Genomic DNA, 22,056 nt, shown 5'->3' on the forward strand with positions numbered 1-22,056 from the left:
CATGTTCATGTTACTATCACACAAAAGTTTCTGTCCTGGCACTGACTGCTTAAAGTGAACTGAAAGCCAAACAAAGACTGTGTATGTGCCCTTTCCCTTATTACTACTATTAGGTATCTGCAAAGATTTTTTTTCAGTTTGTCTTTTTATATTAGAGATAAGACATCTTGAATCCCCCCCCCCTCAACCCCAGTTTTGGCTGGAGGATCTTATGAACTGGGGATTTCCAAACTTTCCCATCACAACCCTATTTCAGAGTAGCAGCCGTGTTAGTCTGTATCCACAAAAAGAACAGGAATACTTGGGGCACCTTAGAGACTAACAAATTGATTTTAGCATAAGCTTTCGTGGGTTACAGCTCACTTCTTCGGATGCATTGACTCTCCTAATGTTTGTGCCCCCCCCATAAGCTCTATTTATAACAAGTTTCAAAACACACCAGGCTCATGAAGAGACATCTTGTCTCAGCCAGCTTAGGGGAGATTTACCCCTCTACAGGACTGGCTACACTCTTATCTTCTAGGTGGTGTTCACAGGGTGGCTGGTTCTTCCTCCTACTGACAACAAAGGGGAAATAAATGGTGGCAGGGGGAGTGGAGCAGCAGATTTTCACAAACAAGTGTAGCAGAATCCATCCCTTATTCTTAGAGTGACAGCTCAATACTGAGGCTGTCCTCATCCGTGTTAATGCTGCCGTGTTCCCCACATGGTTCTACTGCCAGTTTAAGAAGCAGTTTTTCCTCTCACACCCATTATATGTGTGTTCAACATCTGTATCACCAGAGACAAAGTGCTGGCCAGCCTGCTTACACACCTTCTCCCTCTCAAATGAGGGATAGGAAAGACACAGATTAAAAAAATAAAAAATAAAAAAAAATTGGTATTGCCCCAATAGTTACCACACAGTGCTATCTGAGATAACATTTTACATAACATTAGCCTAAATATAGAAAAACTGTGGGAACTGTTGATTTTAACAGCCACCAATTTGTATATTTAATTCATTAATTAGGTTTTTGCTCATTGCAAAAGTGGTACATTTTATTAATTCGAAGTCTCTGGCCCCCTGGCCCCACCTCCCCCGTAGAGGGTTCCAATGCAGTTGGGGAAATGCTGATCCGGAGAACTAGAACGACAACATCAGGACATAGTGAAACCTGAGCTGCAGCTCTCTCGCCAGGAGAGTTCTAGTCAGACAGGGGTGTTTGTTTGCGATACCCATGCAAATCCTTTTTACTCCAGACAAAGGCCCCAATTTGCATGGGAACAGGGTTCCACCCGTGAGGAGTTCATTGAAGGACCAGGGCCAAAACTGGGAGAAAAGCTCTATATGAAATGTTTAGCGTCCCCTCTCTCTCCACTGGAGACCTACTGTAATTTCACTATCCCCCAGCAAAAAACAGAGACGTAAGAACTGAATACCACTATTTCTAGGGAGAAGAGAAAAGCCGAAAATATTTTTCAAGTCTTTATGGAACCATCCATATATACCCCAGAAAGGGGCAGTAAGGGGGCAAAAGCCACCATTTTCCCTTCCTCTTTGCAGTTCCCCTTTAAGTAAAAGATCTTTAGTTCTCAGCCTCACCATGTATAAGAAAGGGATCAGAAAAGAGCGCTCTGGCCAAACAAGTGACTTTATTTAGTTTGACTAGGGTACAAGAGACCAATATTTTTACCTTCAAAACAACCAACATCCAGCCCCTACCTCTTTGAAAGCCTCCCTGAATTCTCCTCCTGGGGCCATTCCCAGCTGTTCTGTGATGTGAGCAGAGACCTTCAGCAGAAGCATTTGCATTAGTCCTGACATGACTCCATTCTAGCAGAAAAGGGAAAAAAAATATTAAAACGGAAACCATCAAACTGTATGGATTACTAGGAAGTACCCACTGACATTGTGCCATTAGCAATCACTGAGAACCATCAATTATTCTGATGAAGAAACATCGAAGCCGCCCTCTGGAGCTGATTTACTGCTGAACATTGCTCCCATTATTTCAGCTTTCGTCATTTATATGTGGGATCATTGTTAAAAATGCTCTTTGGTTACACACCAGATTGTTTGCTCAAAGAAAAATGTGTTTAAGAAATAATTAAATAAGCCAGTCTTGTTTCAGCCCCGCTCCCCCCCCGCCGAAGGTGAGAAGAAAGCATCTGTCCATGCAACTAGCAAGAGTAGCACATACCACACATTTGTAACTGAATAAATTAGAACAAACACTGCATTCTCCTCCAAATATAAGTAGCACAGAACATGACCATATTTGCTCTGCATTTGCCCTGCTAAGGGATACTGGAGTGGGGTACACCTAGCACTCTCAGCATGAAACAGCTAGATTCTTCAAACAGTGCTGAACACTGGCTGAGTCAAATCAGAATTTCCTCTTTCTAATCCAGAAAAGCTGAGCATCAGGCAGTTTCCTGTTCATGGACTTGCAGATGAGATCTTAAAGAAAAACCCTGAGCTTGATTCACCCTGTGGGCGTAAGAAGGGATCCAACTTAGGGGGCTGGCAACTGTAGCACTGCCAGTTTCCATGAAGGGAAGACAGCTTTAAACTCGACCTGGGGCTGCAGAATAAGGGAGGAAGGGTAGTGAAAATGAGTGTTTGTTCACATATCACAAAGGACAAATGCTTCCACAAATTCAGGAGATCCCAGCAAGAGAAGAATTATGTTTTTTTTTTAAAACTGATGTATTTGTGGATAGACATTACAATAAATACAAGCCCCCATCCTTAGGCTATATTCCAGTAATCGTTCAGTAGCATTTTACTCACATAATTATTTGTGCATTTTCATTTATTTAAGACTTTAAATCTCTTTGTCTGGACTTGTGCTGCTAGTTGCTGCTATCTGCTTCAGCCTATCGCCTATTATTTTCTTGAGTCTAAGCAAATAGGACAGGCACTGGGTTTTGGGCAGATTAAGAACATGATTGACTGAAATACACTGCAGTCGTGTCCTTCTGCTACAAAGCAGCATGCAGTGTTTCCATCACTGTGCAAAAAGAAAACCCAGAGCACAAGCGTTAATTAATTACATTCTGTCCTAAAGGAGCAAACGGCAGCAAGTGATCTCAGCAGGAATCCAGCCTCAGCTGCTTTAGTTAAAAAAAAACAAAAACGTATTTTGCTGGGGATCCATGAATTCATGGAAGCATTTGTCCCATGTGTTCTGTGAACGAACACTCATTTTCACCACCCGTCCTCTTCCCTCCCACTCTCCCTGCTGGCCTGATGACTTCTCACTCCTGGTGCACTTCACTTGGTAGTTCCCCATGACCTGGCCTGGCCTCACACCACCACCCCTTGGATACCCTTTTCTGGCCAGTTTCTAGCTTGAGGAAGTAAAGGGGCACCTGGCATCAGGGAGGGTGGGTCATTTCAGGCACAAGGTGCGGGAGAGGGGAAATCAGGATGAGAGGTAGGGTAGCTCTTGGTTATAGGGTTTGGCGGTTTGGAATTTGCTCCTTTCCAAAAGTCCTGAACTGCCCACTTTTCAGAAACCCTCCCTTCTCCCCAGCACAGCACTCATCCCTTTAGCTATTGCTAAAGGATCCTGGGATGACAACTGGGTGGCTTTGACCCTTTGACTGATCAAGGCAAAGTTCTGCTGTTTAGGTTGAGCTTTGCTTTGTGTTTTGGGTCTCCACGGCAAATCAAAACTCGGGATGTGAACCACGAAGAACTGAAACTGGAAAAGAGGCCTCAAAAATCCCTGCTAACTAATCCAGGGCGTTTCACACTGCTCTAACACCACATCAGGCTGTCACAAACAGGGAGCAGGTTGTTGAGAATAGCCAGGCATGCTGTAGAGTAGGTGGAAACTGTTAAAGCACAGATGGCAGCTAGGGGGCGAGCTCTTGTTGAGAGTCAGTGGGAATTGTAAAAAGAACAGGAGTACTTGTGGCACCTTAAAGACTAACAAATTTATTATAGCATGAGCTTTCGTGAGCTGCAGCTCACTTCTTTGGATGCATTGAATGGCATAGAGTGGGAATTGTGTGCCTTTGAAAATAGCCACGCAAGGCAGGCTTGATTACTATTGGGAATGGGTAAAATGCACAGTGTTTCTACATACAAAGGACCCTCATCCATAGGTAACTTTATTGGCCTTAGATTTTGAAATGGTCATTCAAAGAACAGCACAAGAATTATAATAATTTAAATGGAACAAGGTCCAATATTGAGTTACTCGCATTGCCACCAAGCGACACAAAAGGAGAGTCATCCCAAGTCCTGGCAGGAACTGACGACTACACGACACTACAAAGCTGCCATCATGACCTTTCATAAGTCTCCTATTCAGGAAAAAATGTAAAAAGTCTAACAATGATCTGAAATCAGTTTTCTGTAAGATTTTCATTGGTCGTTTCCTCTAATAAAGTTGCAAGGCAAAAACTGTTGCATTCATATTTAGATATAATAAGCAAAGAGTGATATTTTGTTCCTGTTTTAATTGTTTAAAAACTTTGATGATGATCCCTTGATTGCACAGAGGCTGTGTCATTTTGGTCACTGCTTTAAAGAAAACCTTACCAAAAAATGTAACATTTAAATAGGTTGCAATATCCTGGTCTCTGAGACTATATAAATACAAAACAGGAAGGACTAGTTATTTCTCTAGATACATGAGTCAGAAAGAATTTATCATACACACACACAGAAAATTACTGTGATTACACATGTGATTTCAGATTGGCAATAAGTGTTCTTGTTTTGCGACCAACCCTGTAAATACCAACTCACAATCAGTCCCACTGATGTCAATAGGATTACTTACTTATGCCGAAGGTTCAGGATAAAAATCAAAATATCTGCAGTAGATTATGAACATGTCCTTTTAACTTGATTGTTTAAGACAGTGTTTCCCAAACTTAAGATGCTGTTTGTGTAGGGAAAGCCCCTGGCGGGCCGGGCCGGTTTGTTTACCTGCCCCGTCCGCAAGTTTGGCCAATCGCGGCTCCAGGCCAATGGGAGCTGCTGGAAGCAGCAGCCAGTACATCCCTCAGCCCACGCCGCTTCCAGCAGCCCCCAGTGGCCTGGAGCAGCAAACCGCAGCCAGCGGGAGCTGCAATCGGCCAAACCTGCAGACAGGGCAGGTAAACAAACCGACCTGGCCCGCCAGGGGCTTTTCCTACACAAGCGGCATCCCAAGTTTGGGAAACACTGATTTAAGACACCATTGATTGGTGACCCAATGCTTGTATAGTCTGTTCAAGTTATGATAAATATACCATATACATTTATTTGTTGCCCAGTGAGTAATTTTAACTTCATTAAACACAAATACAAGTTCATTGTTTGATACAGATAATAAAGGACTGAATTTATATTTACATACACACCCACACATTAACAACCAGCCAGTTTGGATATGACCTGAATGCTAATCCACTGACAACTGATCCACAATAGAACACAAACAGCAAATATTAACATGATGTAGAATGGAATTAATAATGAAGGGGAAAAGCAACCAAATATCCCACTCAGAAACTATATAAAAATTAAATACCCAGAACACACACACAAACAAGATGTATGGCTAAAATGCCATAAAATAGTGTCAAATGAATGTTAAAGTTGCAAAGTTATTCTCCAATCCTGCAACAGGCTTGATATGGTGAAACCCAGGCAGAGCCCTGATGACATCAAAGAGGATCCCTGTACAAATCCAATTGTAGAATCAAGGCCGTAAGCACTGAAAAGGCAGGAACTGCCGAAACCAAGGCTTAACAAATAACCTTAACTCTGAGGGTTTGTCTACACAGTGAAGTTATTACAAAATAAGCTAGGTTGTGAACTGAAAGCGCAATAGCTATTCTGCACTAGCTCCCCATGTAGACACTCTTATTTAGCACTAAGGCTATGTCTACACAGCCCCACACTTCGGATTAGGGGAGTGTGAACCATAGCCCTAACAGTGCTTTTGTGCAGTTTAGCTTAATCCACTTCAAGAGTTCCCATATGGGGAACTAGTGCAGAGTACCTATTCCACAACAGCTATTCCAGGCTATTTCCCCATGTAGACAAACCCTGACCATTGTAGCTATGCTCACACTAGGGCTGAAGTGCTAGTAGGCTTGGTAGAAGGTGGTAGCAGCCATAATTTTCACTGAGGTAATCATACCTGCTTTATAGCTTGCTGAAGTTTCTCCAGATTGATTTCTTTGGCTTCCTTTAGTAACGTCTTTTCATCCATCTTTAACATAGAAACTCTGTATTGGCAAAGCTCAACCACAACCACATCAGGCTGTACCTCCTGTATTGTCTGAAAAAGATGGATTTATTTACATAAATGTGGACAAGATGGAGAGGTACTGCAGCAAATATTGATTTTTTACATGAGCTATTTGTAAGGTATGGGGCTTAACAGGAATTCATTCCACAAATAATTTTCAATTAACACAACAATGAAAAATAAACTGCTTCAGGCCATTGATATTGCTCTGAGTTATCACATGCTTTTAGCACCTACTTATTTGAAGAAAAATAAGGAAGCCAATGAAAGGTATTACCTGCCAGCTATCTGGGGACAGGAACATGGAGTAACAACTGTGTTGGAAAAATCTGATTTTAATGTTTTCCCTACATGTTAGCAAAGTTCATTGTAAATGGTACTTATGACGTTCTGCGTCACAAACCTAGCTAGGACAGGCCTTTCCATCAGCAAGGCCTAAATCAAGAGTCCAAAGTGCTGGAGGGACTGATGCTAGCACAGGTTTCATTCTGCTCAGCTTCCAGTGGCCAAGCAGGGTGATGAGGCCATCTATATTGCAATGTCTGCATGGGACATGGAGCTCTGCCAGCTCTTCAGACCTGTCCTGATTCAGTTATTTCTGCCCCAAAGTTTGAGAAACAATCCCAGTTCTTTCAGGTCTGTTCTGGATTCTCTGCAGCTTGAGGTCTTCAAACTACAATTTGAGGACTTCAATAACTCAGACATAGGTTAGGGGTTTGTTACAGGAGTGGATGGGTGAGATTCTGTGGTCTGCACTGTGCAGGAGGTCAGACTAGATGATCATAATGGTCCCTTCTGACCTTAAAGTCTATGAGTCTATACTTCCCATAGTCCTAGCACGCAGAGCAATTAAAAGTTCCTTCCAACTTCCATTCTCAGCATGATCCCAAATGACTATGCGATAACATATGATCATGTGTTAGCATCACAATGTTACAGTTTCCTGGCATGATTGTCATTAAAGTATCAATAGGTGAGAATGCAAGCCCTAAGGCTAGCTACCTGTACTATACCTGCATCTGCCCTAAAAATATACCATTAGGTGCTTTTATGTCAATTCCTGATAACATATGGGACTTGCTAGCAGTTCACTTTAATCAAATTATTGTTTAAATACGATGGCTTACAACTTTGTACCATAATCCTGTCAACTCAACAAGCTAACCGTAGGGAAGGAGTCTAGGAAAGCACAGGGCTGAGTCAAGAGACTTAGATTCTATTCTCAGCTCAGCCACATACTTATGATATGGTGATTAATTACCCCGCCACAGCAGTATTGAATCATTAACCCAGGTACTATAAAGGGTGCCATACTTTGGAGGAGATGTAAAACCAAGGTCTCAACCATGTGTGAATACAACAGCGCTCATAGCACTTTGTACAAGATTAGAGATGTGACGTCTTTGCTCTCTACACAACTTTAAGAATATGAGGAAACAACACAGACGCAGTTGGGTTCCAAATAACTGATTTTAGGGACTGTATACAAACATACAAGGCCTAGCTACATAAATACACTGTTGCTCCGTTAGCATCTAGAGGCTTCTGCAACAGAAGATAGGGATGTCTATTTGAAGCTACTTAAATGGATTCTACCCAATCCTATACACTACCATGCATGTTAGTTGCAAAGTCATGGATGAATCATGCAGTTACATTCTGCTACCCTAATCCCAAGATCCCCTAACACTATAGCAAAGTTCTAATTGTTATGAAAACAAGTTAATTTCTTGTTAACTCTCCAGGCATATAATAAAACGTTGCTGAATGGCTCCACCTGCATATTTACCTTCACCACATCTCTTTTGCTGCTGTCACTGAAGTGGGCAGTACCAACCACGAACACCTTAGACCCTTCCTCAGTGACGAGTTCGGTCACAGTGCTTGGTAGATTGGGCTTTTTCTGTCTCTTCTCCATCTTCATCTCCAGGAGAATTTTAAATGCATCTGCATCAGCTAAAAAATTTAATAAAATATGCATGTCTATAAGCTGCATGTGAATGAAACAATTTAAAAAAAATACACAGGTAACTCAACAGCTCAGCAGACTTAATATACTATTGTTTTAACACTATTGTCCTGGTTTTAAACGTAGGACCGTATCATTACTGAGATCTAGGTCTTGAGGAGGCACCTCTATGCATGAATCTCGGTCCCTCCCTGTTGAAGAGGGGCTCTGGTGCCTCTGTGGTACCAACCTCACCCCCCCGGGCATTGAAACTGGTTCTCCATGCAGTTCAAGGAGTAGGGAGGGAGGGAGATGTGACAGGTGGAAATAGGATGGTGGGAGGAAAGGCATATCATGCCCTGCAGAGATTACAGCCTCTGGTAGTATTCACTTTTTGCAGATTCTCTCAGGTTCTCTGGGGAAAAAGTTACTCACCTTCTCGTAACTGTTGTTCTTCGAGATGCATTGTTCATATCCAGTCCAATTAGGTGTGCGTGCGCCGCGTGCACAGTCATTGGAAAGTTTTTCCCTTAGCAGCTCCCATTGGGTCAGCTGTGGAGCCCCTTGGAGTGGTGCCTTCATGGCATTCAATATATACCCCTGCTGACTTGGCCCCTCCTCAGTTCCTTCTTGCCAGCTATTTACGACAGAGGGGAAAGGACGACGAGTAGTGGAATGGACATGAACAACATCTCAAAGAACAACCATTTTTTCTTCTTTAAGTGATTGCTCATATCGATTCCAATTAGATGAGTCCCAAGCCCCACCTAGGTGGTGGGGTCGGAGTTATGGGAACGCTGACTGGAGCAGCGCTCTGCCGAATGCGGCATCATCTCTGTAGTGTTGGATGATAGTGAAATGAGAGATGAACGTATGCATCAAGGACCACGTTGCCACCCTGCAGATCTCTTGTATTGGAACCTGAGCCAGGAATGCCATCGAAGACGCCTGCGCCCTTGTGGAGTGTGCCATAAGGACTGGAGCTGGAACCTTGGCTGGCTCATAGCACGTCCGAATACAGGATGTGATCCAAGCTGAGATCCTCCGAGATGAGGCTGGGACGCCTTTCATCCGGTCCACAACCACCACGAACAGCTGATTCAACTTCCGGAACGGTTTTGTGCGCTCGATGTAAAAAGCTAGCGTCTGTCAAACGTCCAGTGAGTGGAGCCTCTGTTCTCAGACATTAGCGTGAGGCTTTAGGGAAGAAGACAGGCAGAAAAATGTCCTGGTTGGTGTGAAAATATGACACCACCTTTGGGAGGAAGGCCTGGTGAGGTCTGAATTGTACCTTGTCCTTCTGGAAAACCATCTGGAGGGGGTCGGAAGTGAAGGCCTTTAACTCCGACACCCTCCTGGCTGAGGGTAATGGCGACCAGAAAGGCAACCTTCCATGAGAGGTAGAGAAGGGAGCAAGTCGCCAATGGTTTGAACGGGGGCCACATTAGCCTGGAGAGGACCACGTTACGGTACCTCGCAGGGAGCAGTTGTCTAACCTGTGGGTATAGTCACTCTAGGCCTTTGAGGAAATGGGCAACCATAGGGTTGGCAAAGACTGAACATCTGGCCACTCCCAGGTGGAAGGCTGAACTAACGGCAAGGTGCACCTTGATGGACAACGCTGCAAGACCATGCTGTTTCAGATGCAGCAGGTACCCCAGGATGATTGGTATGGGCGCCTGGAGTGGAGGTGTGTGATGATGAGTACACAAGAACGTGAGCCTCTTCCACTTTGCTAGGTATGTGGCCCTAGTGGAGAGTTTTCTGCTGCCAAGCAGCACCTCTCACCAGTTCCGAGCACAGGTGCTCCATGGGGTTTAGCCATGAAGCTTGCAGGCCGTGAGGTGGAGGGACTGGAGGTTGGGGTGAGGGAGGTGACCATGGTCTTGTGTGACCAGGTCCAGAAGTAGAGGCAGTGTGATTGGGGCATTCACTGACAGCTCCAGGGGCGTGGTGTACCAGTGTTGGCGAGGCCACGCCAGTGCCACAAGAATCATCCTTGCCCTGTTTCTGCAGGCCTTGAGTAGGACTTTGTGCATGAGAGGGATCAGCGGAACAGCATACAACAGACTTCCCATTCAGGGGATCAAGAATGTGTCTGCAAGCGAGCCTGGGCTGCATTTCCAGAAGGAACAGAATTGTGGGCACTTTCTGTTGCTCTGGGTGGCAAACAGATCGACCTGGGGAAACCCCCACCTCTGGAAGATGGAGTGTATGATATCTGGGTGGATGGACCACTCATGGTTGTGAAAGGACCTGCTGAGGTGGTCCGCAATTCGTTCAGTGCTCCTGGGAGATAGGATGCCTCCAGGTGAATGGAGTGGGCTATGCAGAATTCCCAGAGCTGAAGGGCTTCCCGACACAGTAGAGAGGAATGGGATCCACCCTGCTTGTTGATGTGAAACATGGCTGTGGTGTTATCTGTCATCACGGCCACGCGCAGCCCTTGTAGCCGGGCCTGAAATGTTTGGCAGGCTAACGCACAGGCCTCAACTCCTTGAATTGATATGGAGTGAGAGGTCGTGCTGCAACCATAGGTCTTGCGTTTGGAGGGCTCCCAAATGCACACCCCATCCCAGAGCTGACGCGTCTGTTACCAGAGATGAGGAGGATGGGGGCTGTTGAAGGGGACTCCCTCGCACACTGTCCGAGAGTTGAGTCACCATCGAAGAGTACTTGCTCCGGCACAGTGAGCACTGAGTCCAGATGGGGAGTGGTGTCGAGCTGGGGAGGGCGACCGCCTCATCGTGGCTGACTTGCCTCTAGATGGAGCTGGTCATTGTGGCACCAGAGGCTTTTCTCTGACTGACCAGGGCTGAGGTGCCGTCATGGCGATTGGATCGTTGGCAGCTTCAAAAGCATCCAGGGTGGAGGGCAGCTCCAACTCCTCCACCTGGCACTGTCTTTCAGGAGTGTTGCTGGGCGCTGGACTCGATGGTCCCCTTAACAGGACTGAAGTCAACAATGCCGACTCCTGTGCTCTTGGTACCGAGTGCTCCTGGATAGGACACACTGCTGCCACACCTGCCGGCACCGCTGTCTTCGGCACAGGGGAATGACCCTTATCAGTCTTCCTGTGCCTCTTGTGTGGCACAAAGGAGTGGAAGTGGTGCTGGGTTGCTGACGCAGCCTGCGGTGACAGGGAGCACTGATGCTGAGGGTCTCTTAGACTAGAGTCCTTCCTTGGCACTGTGTTGCATACGGAGGCCGTAACGCTCCGCACGGATGTGCTCGGTGCCTGGTCCTGACTATCCGCGACAGGCTGAGGGTGAAGAGTGGACTCCATCAAGGGATGTTTTAGACGAAAAATCACACTCTTTCTTAGTCCTGGGGCGGAATGCCTTGCAGATCCTGCACTTCTCAGTCTGATGAGTCTCCCCCAGACACCTTAGGTATGAGTCATGGGGGTCGCCTGTTAGCATAGACTTACCACAGGTTCTGCAGGGCTTAAATCTCTGGGACCGAGGCATGCCCTGGAACCTGGGGAAGGGGAAGGGATTGGGGGTGAACTACAACGATATACACAACAAAACTAAACTAAACTACAACTACAGCTAACAGCTACTAAGCACGCTACGGGAAGCATTTGCTACACAAGCAACTGCTGTTCCAATGACCGTCACTGGTGGCAAGAAGGAACTGAGGAGGGGCCAGGACAGCAGGAGTATATATTCAGCACCATGAAGGCGCCACTTCAGGGGGCTCCACAGCCGACCCAACGGAAGCTGCTAAGGAAAAAACTTTCTGATGACTGTGCACGCGGCGCACGCACACCTAATTGGAATCGATAGGAGCAATTACTCGAAGAACGACTGTGCCTTGTTGGGGGGAGGGGAGAAGTCAATGCTACTCCAGTGAAGCTGTGATGCCAGGCAGCCATTTCAGGACTACAGGGCCCCTGCAGGGATGGTCCTGTGATCTGTGGTTTGTTGAGATTTCCCAGTAAAACGTCCCATCCTGTAAGTTTTGCCTCTGGAAGGGGTGATGTGGCCCCTGGTAATGTTAGACACAGGATTAGATATCATCCTAGTTCTTAACAGATATTATTCAAGTCACAAAAGGCTCTGTTCAGGAAAGGCTCAAGATGAGTACAGACCAGGACTAAAATGCACTGGCAGAGATACCACCTTAATTATACCACTATAATTCCTATGTGGACACTCATATTCCAGCACCTTTGGAAGAGCTGCTTTGGAAGCAAATAAACTAAACCGGAAGGCAGCATTCTTACTCTGAAATAGTCTCCACACAGAGAGTTATACCAGTGTAACTAGAACAGTAAGCTTCCTCGTATAGACAAGCCCTGTACATGGGGGAACATGTATAGTGCAGTCTACACTAGCAATGGCTCCAAATCCTAATCTAAGCCTCTTTAGGGATGATCTACACTGAACATTTACATTGGCATAGCTATGGCTCTCATGGGTGTGAAAAATTCACACCCATGAGAGACCCTGTCAACACCAGGGTTTCGGTCGGCTTAACTATGTCTCTCATGGGTATGAATTTTTCACTCGCATGAGACACAGGTATACTGATGTAACTTTTCAGTGTAGACCAGGCCTAATTCATGAAAACAGCCTGTGAAGAGCCAGGAACTGAGGTAAAGAGTGATTCCCATTTATTTCAATAGGAAAAGCAAACTGCTTTGAATGGTGCTTTTTAAGGAAGATTTAATATAGTAAAAAAAAAAAAAAAAACTGGAAGAGGTGGAGAACTGTAATTTTGTTTGCAACAAACTTGCTTTACAAGCCAATAGGAACTATTTCTCTGGCAAGTTGCTCTACAAGTTAGCAGCAGTTTGAAGTTGCTCAGAGGTCTGGAGTATTATAATAGTCCAAGGGAGAAGGATTAATCAGAGTGCAGGTAAGGTGTCAAAGACACAGATAAACTGCAGAACCATGTAATAGATTTTATTTACCTATGGTTTAGTAATTTATCATATGGCTTTCACCTCCAAATGTGTTGTGTGTGCGTACATCTCAGACAGTCTGGAGTTTTCCTTTAAGTGGAGGATATTTTTGATAGTCTCCTACTTCATGGTCAATGCCAAGCAACCTAAATCAGCAGTACTTTCCCTTACACACACCTTCGAATATAAATTCAGACAGAATTTATATTTCATGAGAAGAAAAAAAAATCATAAAAGAGTCCCCATATTTCCTCAGACAGTTTTTCAGTTATTCACTACGCTGACCCAGTGGCTCAGTACGCAAGTCAGGACTCTCCTACATTTCACCAGACAGTCCTGATCTAAAATGGCATGCAAGCCTAGATTTCCAGACAAAAATTTATTTTGGCCATTGCAACAGGATAACATCGCATCAGTGACAAAATGTCCTCATGACCTAGTGCAATATCATTGTCGTTGTGGTGCCATTATACAGAATTCAATATGTACATACCCAAGTATTGCCTAGAGAAGGACCCTGCTTAAACACAAGCTGGATACGACTATGATCTCAACAACAGAACATATTTACTTTAGTTTTAAAATATGGGAGTAGATTACTGACAAAAAAAACCCCTAAACTAATAGCAATGATGAAAAAAGGGCATGTTTTCAGATTTGGCCTTTACGGTAGAGCTTTGGCACAAATGATGATCGAATTCCCCCACTTACATGTCTACCTTTTTTATACAGGGTCATTAGCTCCTTTTTAGACTAGTAACCACATTCTTGCTAGTAATGCAAACATTTAGCTTTACATTCTACGGTTATGACATTTCTTTTTTCCTGATCAAACTAACACATACAAATATTCCGTGATGCGTCTGAAGTTTCCTTTTGGTCATCTTCCAGTGCATCAGAGGAGGACATTGGATCTGCAGCAGCCTGCATGAAATAAGAATTTAAAGGACAATGAGAATTATAATGAAATGGTTTATACTCCTCTCTCCTTGTTTAAATATTATACATGGATTCAAACTAATAACTAAATTAGTTAGACAGCGACTGAGCCCAAAATCTGATTTTTCAACAGCTCTTTTGTAAGCTGGAAATTTATGATGCAAAAAAATATATTCAAAAGACATTTAAAATCTCCTTTGAAAGAGAGAGTATTTATAACTAATACAGAGCTTAGACAATCTGATTAAACATTCTAATCGAGCAGACTACTCTCTTTAAAACATTATAGAGAAGAATTGTGTGTGTTAGAAACCACTGTGCACAGATGATTCTAAAAGCATTGCTACATATGGAAAACACTGTATTTCACAGCTTTTTAATTTGTGTACCACTGGAAGTCTGAGAAGAGTGCAAATCAGATATCACAAACTATCTACATGCATTCTAAAGGGTCTGTTTGTATTATGCCATTTTAAGTTATATGTATGAGAGAGACAGACAGACCACAAAATAAGGCCTGATCCTGCACTCACTTATGCACATGCTACTTCCCACACATGAATAGTTCAAGACAATGGGACATGAAGTCAAGCACACATGTAACTCTTTGAAGGACTGAGGTCTATCTGACTTGATGTACAAATATTTACCTGAAAATTTTACAACTTGTGAAATCTGAGACAACTTGTTGACTAGTAAAATCCCTTCGATTCATAGTTAACATATAAGCTTTAACAACACACAACTACAGACAACGCTCCCTGTAATTCAGCCTGCAGTGTTTTGGGACTGACCAAATACCCAAGCAAGGCAGAGAAATATAATTAATGCCGAAAGATACTACAAACAATGTAAAGCCCAACTGTGAGCTATGTTTAGGCAAAGGCGTTATTTCAAATTCTTTCTGGTAACTTTTGGGAGGATCTGGAATTCTTCATCAACATGTTCACACGCCAGTGACCGGCTCTGACTCAATAATTATTCAGAGTTCCTTCCAAATGAAAGCACTGGTAATGAATCAACATCTACCAATATTTACTTGATAACCAAAGTAATTTCCAAAGGATATATATTTCCTATTTTTAAACCTTCAAGTTTGTTAGTTTCTTCCTACAAAAAACAAAACAATGCCTCATAGGAGGAGATTTTTCACCACCTCAACCTTATTCTTTCATTCCACAATATTTCGGCTTACGGAAATTCTAGCATAGTTTACATTTATCATGTTGCGATCCAAGGTAAAAACAATTCCAAACTTGGGTGCTTAAAGTTAAATATCCAGTACAAATATAGCTGCTACCTTTATGCATCCAAGTTTGAACCAAGATGAACAACCCAAACACAAACACATACGACAATAAATTATGTATTTGGTGACTGCAAGTTCATCTTATATGGCAGTTTCAACAGCATCTACCCCACCACAGATCCCATTTAATTCATATTTTTACCTAGAGATGCCTTTTTTTGGGCACTTTAATTGATAAGACCTAAAGTAAGGACAGACAAAGCTTGATGGTTGAAAGCTTTATACTACTTTTAGCAAGGAAGTTTTACTTCTCAAATCCTTGGGGCATTTCATTAGTCAAGTCAGTAATTCTCAGTTGTTAAATACTAGGGGTGAAATCCCACTCCCAGGGAAGTCAATGGGATTTTTGCCATTGACTGTGTTGCAGCAAGGCTCCCAACCTCAGCCAGCAGCAATTAAATTCCCCACCTGTTTTCTGGCTTCAGCTCTGCAGTACCCAATTTAAGTAATTTAAGGCAGTGCACAACATACCTGTTCTGCAGTAAAATAATATTTATAGACAGGATACAATCATCAGTATAATCAAGTACTCACTCAGCCTCTGAGTACCCATTCTCTGAGCCTTCCAGAGGAAGCAACTCTATTCAAACATTAATAATATTTCATATTATATTTTTCAAATATGTGGCATAAAAAAACCTAAATTCTGGCATTTGTAATGGCTTTATCAACATAATGAGGTTGAATGGGGGGTGGGGGTAAATGCTATTTGCCAGATGAAACAAAGCCTTAATTGTATGATTATTCCACACACACACACAACTGTCTTCCATATCAAAGTATTTGCAGGAACATGGGAAAGTGAGTTGAAAGAGAAGAAGGGAAATAGTAGGAATTCAAGGATGGCAAAAGGCATCTAGGTCATGATTCAGCAAGGTACTTAAGGTGCCTACAATGGGACTGCTCACATGCTTGAAGTTACTCCTACAGTTTTACCATCAGCCCTTGAAGTCAGGTAATTAGGTGAGAATCTTAGCTTTTACTTAAAAATAAAAGCGTAATTTCTACCCCTCCCAGTTGCAGAGAAAAGCTTGAAAATAAACCCTAGGGGTCCCAAATCTGGACATCAAATAACAAGAACCCACGGTTAATCTCATTATTTTTAAGACAATGCTATGATTTTTGAATGCTTGGGACTGATAACAGTGGGCATGTGCTTAAGTATCTTGCTGATTCCGAGCCTTGTCAAGTGCCTTGTATCATCACTACTGGGGAAGAGGTTATTCCCAACCCTACCTCGGGCTGTTGCTCCTCCTGCATTACTGAAGTGTAGTTTAATTTCACCAATCCGAAAAGGCCTGTAAAAAATTAAAAGGTGGGTGGGGGAAAATAAAAGATTAAGGGCTATAACTAGCAAAGGTTGGAGCATTTATGAAAAACTAAAGAAAAAAACCTGAAAAGTCTAGACATTTCCATCCCCCACCTTCTCCAGATAAACAGAAAAGATAATAGAAGCAACCTAAAGATATATTGCACAAACTTGTTTACGGAAAAAGAACAGGAGTACTTGTGGCACCTTAGAGACTAACAAGTTTATTTCAGCATAAGCTTTTGTGGGCTACAGCCCACTTCATCAGATGCATAGACTGGAACATACAGCAAGAAGATATTTATACATACAGAGAACATGAGAAGGTGGAAGTAGCCATACCAACTGTAAGAGGCCAATCAATTGAGATGAGTGTCATCAGCAGAGAAAAAAAACTTTTGAAGTGATAATCGAGATGACCCACACCCCATGTTAAGTATCCTCGCACCTTCTATGGGCCATTTCTGCAGATCAGCTACACACAAATGGAAATACAAGGGACGGTGTGAAGGAAGAAGAGAGTTCTTGGTAATAGGAAAAGTGTTGTTCCACTGTATGTGCTTCTCTACCTTTTCCTGACATGACCCATATCACAACAGAAAAGAGTTTCATGCACCCTCTCCTTTATTTTGGGGACTCCTCTGCCACCGGGCTAAAGAAAAGGATGGTGATCACAAATGCCCACACCCTGGACCCAACTGGTGGACTCACAAGCCCTAGGCTGAGAAAGCAGGCATTAGTTTTTGCTTCTCATAATGAACATTTATATTGGTGTCATGCATCACACAAAACATTATGAACAAAGAGGCGTGCCTTTCAGTAGCACTAAGGCCTCTTTGCACAGTTCTCTTTCTGGATAAAGAGACCTTAGCGTAACTTAAAATCAGGCTGTTTAGAGGCTATGGTGACCAGATGTCCTGATTTTATAGGGGCAGTCCCAATATTCAGGGCTTTTTCTTATATAGGCGCCTATTACCCTCCCCCCCCACACACCTATTTTTCACACTTGCTATCTGGTCACCCTATTAGAGGCTGCTGAGATAAGTTTGCCTAATTCGTCCCACTCTTGTTTTCAAGCTTCATTCTTCCACGCTGCAGCATATACCCAGAACATCTTCTTTCTCCCTGGACTCAAGCATGCAAGGTTGATAAAAAGGGACTTCAGTTACAGTCTAGAGCAGGGGTTCCCAAACTGTGGTACGTGAACCCCTGGGGGTATGTGAGATGCCTCTGGAGGGTGCGTGGGAGAAAATACGGTATGTAATGGTCGCTTTTATTTTTTTATTTATTGCATTTTCATAATAGGCTACTCAGACAAAGCTTTAAAACACAGTGGGAATTTCTTATATAAAATACAGTATTTACTTCAAGATGTACCAGTGAGAACAGATACACAGAGCTCTCACCTCCAGTCACTGTACACCATGGGTTCAGTTGCCCAGCAACTGTCCAGTCTAACTGAGCTCAGAACTTGGGATCGGGGAGAGGGTGTTTGGTTGTATACGTCACATGATAACTATATCTGTATGTAACAGTGAAATATGGACAGATGGCTAAAGACAGTGTTAAGAAGATCACACAAAATATCAGTGATGAGAAGGGTAGGGGTTCACTGGCTGCTGGTAGATCTGGAAGGCAGTGTACAATAAAAAAAAGTTGGGAACCTCTAGTCCAGGGCATGTGGCAGATTGTAAGAACTATTGAATTAAATGACTATTCCTTCCTTATGCAAACTTCTTCCACAGAACCCATCATTGTTAACCCACCAAAATAAATGTTAATAAAATAAAGAAATAATGAGCATGCAGGGTCTTGGAATCAGAGTCTTCTATAACCTGGTTCATTGAGATAATATTGTTCAGACATACAGCAGAATGCGAGCTTTTTGGATCAGAGACCAGATTTTACTTCATGATCTGTACAGCACGCAGCACATTGATGACATCTAATAAAATTAAGCATGACTTCACCCTCCATCAAGTCAGTCTACCTGAACAGATCATGGAAGATGCTCACCCAAGATTATCTTATTTTTTGCACACTGGGATGTATGAGATACAGAGACTGTACATATACCTTCATCGCTCTTGCAATACATTAAAAGGACAGCATTTTCGTCTTTTGGTGCATGCTAGATTTCTAGTTTTAATTCAAATGGATTTGTATTGCTTTCCAGCTGCCACTTAAAATTGGATACTGGAAGAAAAATATATCCAAAAGGGCAGCAAGAAGCATCAGCATGTAGCTCAGACAGCTGCCGGTATGTATAGACCAGCCTTAATGATTCACACGATAGGGTTGTCTACTGCTACTGGTCACCCAGCAAACTGGACGGGGGAGCGGGGAGAACAATTGCAGTTCAGGCAACAAGACAATTCCAATGAGACTAAAAGCCTGACTCTGCAGACTCTTTGTAGGCAGAATTCCCCATGAAGTCAGAGGGATGCTATGCGGAGAGCAGCTACAGATCAAGCTCTGAGCTTGTGGGGCAAACTACATTAACAAAACAAAAATTACTTACAAAGACTCCAAGAGATTACGTTCCTGCTGATTTGTCCATAGGCAGACAAGAGTTGTAAGTATGCCACATAAATTGCTAACATTCTTTCAAGAAGAATTATTTTTATTACAATTGCAGTTAAGAACAAAACCCCCCACAACTCCACCTGCTTTTTCTTTTTAAAAAAACATATGCAAAACTTGGACACCAACAGGGCAGGACGAGACTATAAGATGAAGGGATGAGTGAAGCTGAAATGTTATTTTAACTTACACCTGTCTTTTATGCCTCAGTAGCATCGTACATAAACATAATGAAAGGGAAGTATCAGGGGGTAGCAGGGTTAGTCCGTAGTCTGCCACTGGACTCCTTGTTGTTTTTGTATAATGAAAGGGAGTTCCTGCTCTGAACAGCTTGCATGCTAAACAGACAATGCAGACAAGCATAACTCCAAATTAGCTGTGCCTTAGTTACTGACCTATTCCTCTGGACTAGGTCAACTTGCCACTTGATTTGCTCATTTCATGTACAAATAACCAGAGTTTTTCCAGCATCCTCATACATCTGAGCTCTAGAGCCAAACTGAAAGGTTTGGTAAGTTTGAACACATACATGCCTTTTACCTACAGTTGGGGGTTAAAAAGAGTAAATTACAAGCTCCAGTTAAAAAGCAAACTCTTATACACAGGCTTGGAAGGATTAGATTTTTCATCAGTATCACTGTACACACAAAAAACAATGAAAAACTATTTCCATCAATAATAAATGAAATTTACAGATACGCAAAGTAAGAAAAATGCTGCTTGAGAACTAGACTTTGATTTAAAAATATTTACTCTGTATATTTTGACATGTGATGTTGACAGTTTGTGATGTGATGTTGACAATTTGTGTTTTAGCAGTTATAAAGCTTTCGTTTTTTTTGAATCTCAATGTCTATTGTCATTCATTGTCAGACCCCCTCCCACTGTCTGACACACACCCACGTGCATAATTTTGCATAACAGTGAAAATTTAAATTGGTAAAAATTGAAAAAATGGGATGCCACCTGGAACTGGGGTACCACTGAACCCACCTGACCCACCAGCCTGTATTGCTATACGCCAGTGGTTCCCAACCTTTTTGTGGCCAGTAGCACATTCATGTTTTCAGAAGAGTGTGGCGGGCGCCAACAATTACTCACATACAGGGCCAGCTCCAGGCACCAGTGGAGCAAGAATGTGCCTGGGGCAGCACATGCTACGGGGCGGCCTTTCGTCCATTCTGCAGAGTTGGAGCAGTTTTGTTTGTTTTTGTTTTTGGGGTTTTTTTGGCACCAGTTCTGGGCAGCGCAGAGAGAAGCTGGAGAGAAGCCGGGAGGACAGAGAACACTGGCGCCCGCAGCCTCGGAGTACTCTGTCCCCAGCAGGCACGGGGCCCCGGTTTCTCCCCCCTGCTGGGCACTAAGTGGGCACCGCGCTGGCTGGTGACAGAGAACACCGGCACCCGCAGCCTCGGAGTTCTCTGTCCCTGGCAGGCGTGGGGCCACGGCTTCACTCCCCTGCTGGGCATTAGGCGGGAGCACATAAATGCCCCGGCGGGCGCCATGGTGCCCGTGGGCACCGAGTTGGGGACCACTGCTATACGCTGTATTGCTGTGGCAAGCCAGTCAAGCCTTCCCCCAGGCTTCAGACTGCACTTTACCAGCACACATACAGGTAGGGACACACCCAACGGCAGCTACACAAACAGATGCTGAGATCAGCTCTGTATGGGAAGGCTCAGAAAAGGAACTGCCCAATACAGTAACTCCTCACTTAAAGTCATCCCGCTTAACATTGCTTCGTTGTTACATTGCTGATCAATTAGGGAGCACACTCATGTAAAGTTGTGCAATGCTCCAGTCTTACCTTATTTGGCTGCCTGCTTTCCCCACGGCTGGCAGCCTCCCTACGACCCCCTCCCCTCAGCGCCCGTGTTGTATCCTTGGGGCAGCCGGTGTAGGAAGCAATCACTTGAGGCCAGAGAGCAGACAGCTAACCAAAACCTCCATTTTATTTACAGAGACAGAGAGCTCACTCAGCAGGTTGAAACCGGCTGAGCTATCCCTTAATAGTCTAACTCAGTTACCATAGTAACAAAACCCATGACAACCAAATACACAACATATTCCTCCCCCCCAATAAGAACATCCCCTAAATAAAACACACACTAAACTAGAGAAGTGAGCGTAGCTGGCTTACATTTCGAGGTGGGGGAGCCTCCACAATAGCTTTAACTTTTGCAGGGGCCTTATGAAGACCTGCAGAATCGATGATGTGTCCCAAATATTCAACAGAGGGCTTGAAGAATTCACACTTGTCTTTGCGAACTCGTAGGCCATACTCTTCCAGTCTTTGTAGGGTAGCCTCTAAATTCTTTAAGTGATCCTCTTCATTTCTTCCAGTGACAAGGATATCATCCAGATAGCACTGAACTCCTGACAAGCCACACAAGATCTGGTCCATAGCCCTCTGGAACAGGGCGGGAGCCGATGTGATTCCGAAGGGTAGGCGACAGTATCGATAAAGCCCCTTATGAGTCACAATAGTCAACAGCTCTTGGGACTTTTCATCGACGTGCATCTGTAAATATGCTTGACTCAGATCAATCTTACTGAACTTTTGTCCCCCAGCCAGGCCTGCGAAGAGGTCATCGATGCGGGGAAGCGGGTATTGCTCTGCACACAACACTGGGTTGACAGTGACTTTAAAATCACCGCAAATCCAGAGAGAGTCATCTTTCTTCACTATTGGAACCATAGGAGTGGCCCATGAGCTATGGGTAACTGGTATTAGGACTCCATTGGTGACCAGGCGCTCCAGGTCTGCTTCAACTTTTGGCCTGATGGCATATGGCACAGTTCGGGCTTTCAGAT

General features: G+C 43.7%; 1 protein-coding gene across 3 annotated transcripts in view; it reads right to left on the reverse strand.

Moving 5' to 3' along the window:
* The window catches only part of TRABD (TraB domain containing), a 58,604-nt gene that overhangs the window by 18,226 nt on the left and 18,322 nt on the right, over nucleotides 1-22,056 (reverse strand). Inside the window, exons 1-5 of one of the 3 annotated variants that reach the window (XM_039520212.1) lie at nucleotides 16,587-16,610; nucleotides 13,948-14,026; nucleotides 8,032-8,198; nucleotides 6,132-6,272; nucleotides 1,706-1,816 (exon numbers count right to left, since the gene is read on the reverse strand). In XM_039520212.1, the coding sequence (XP_039376146.1) occupies nucleotides 1,706-1,816; nucleotides 6,132-6,272; nucleotides 8,032-8,198; nucleotides 13,948-14,026; nucleotides 16,587-16,610 (522 nt within the window). Of the gene's footprint in view, nucleotides 1-1,705; nucleotides 1,817-6,131; nucleotides 6,273-8,031; nucleotides 8,199-13,947; nucleotides 14,027-16,515; nucleotides 16,649-22,056 lie in introns of those variants that run through there. The other 2 variants (XM_039520211.1, XM_039520213.1) reach the window with 2 other exon arrangements.

This window comes from Mauremys reevesii, linkage group 1 (genome assembly GCF_016161935.1).
Source record: "Mauremys reevesii isolate NIE-2019 linkage group 1, ASM1616193v1, whole genome shotgun sequence".
Taxonomy (NCBI): domain Eukaryota; kingdom Metazoa; phylum Chordata; order Testudines; family Geoemydidae; genus Mauremys; species Mauremys reevesii.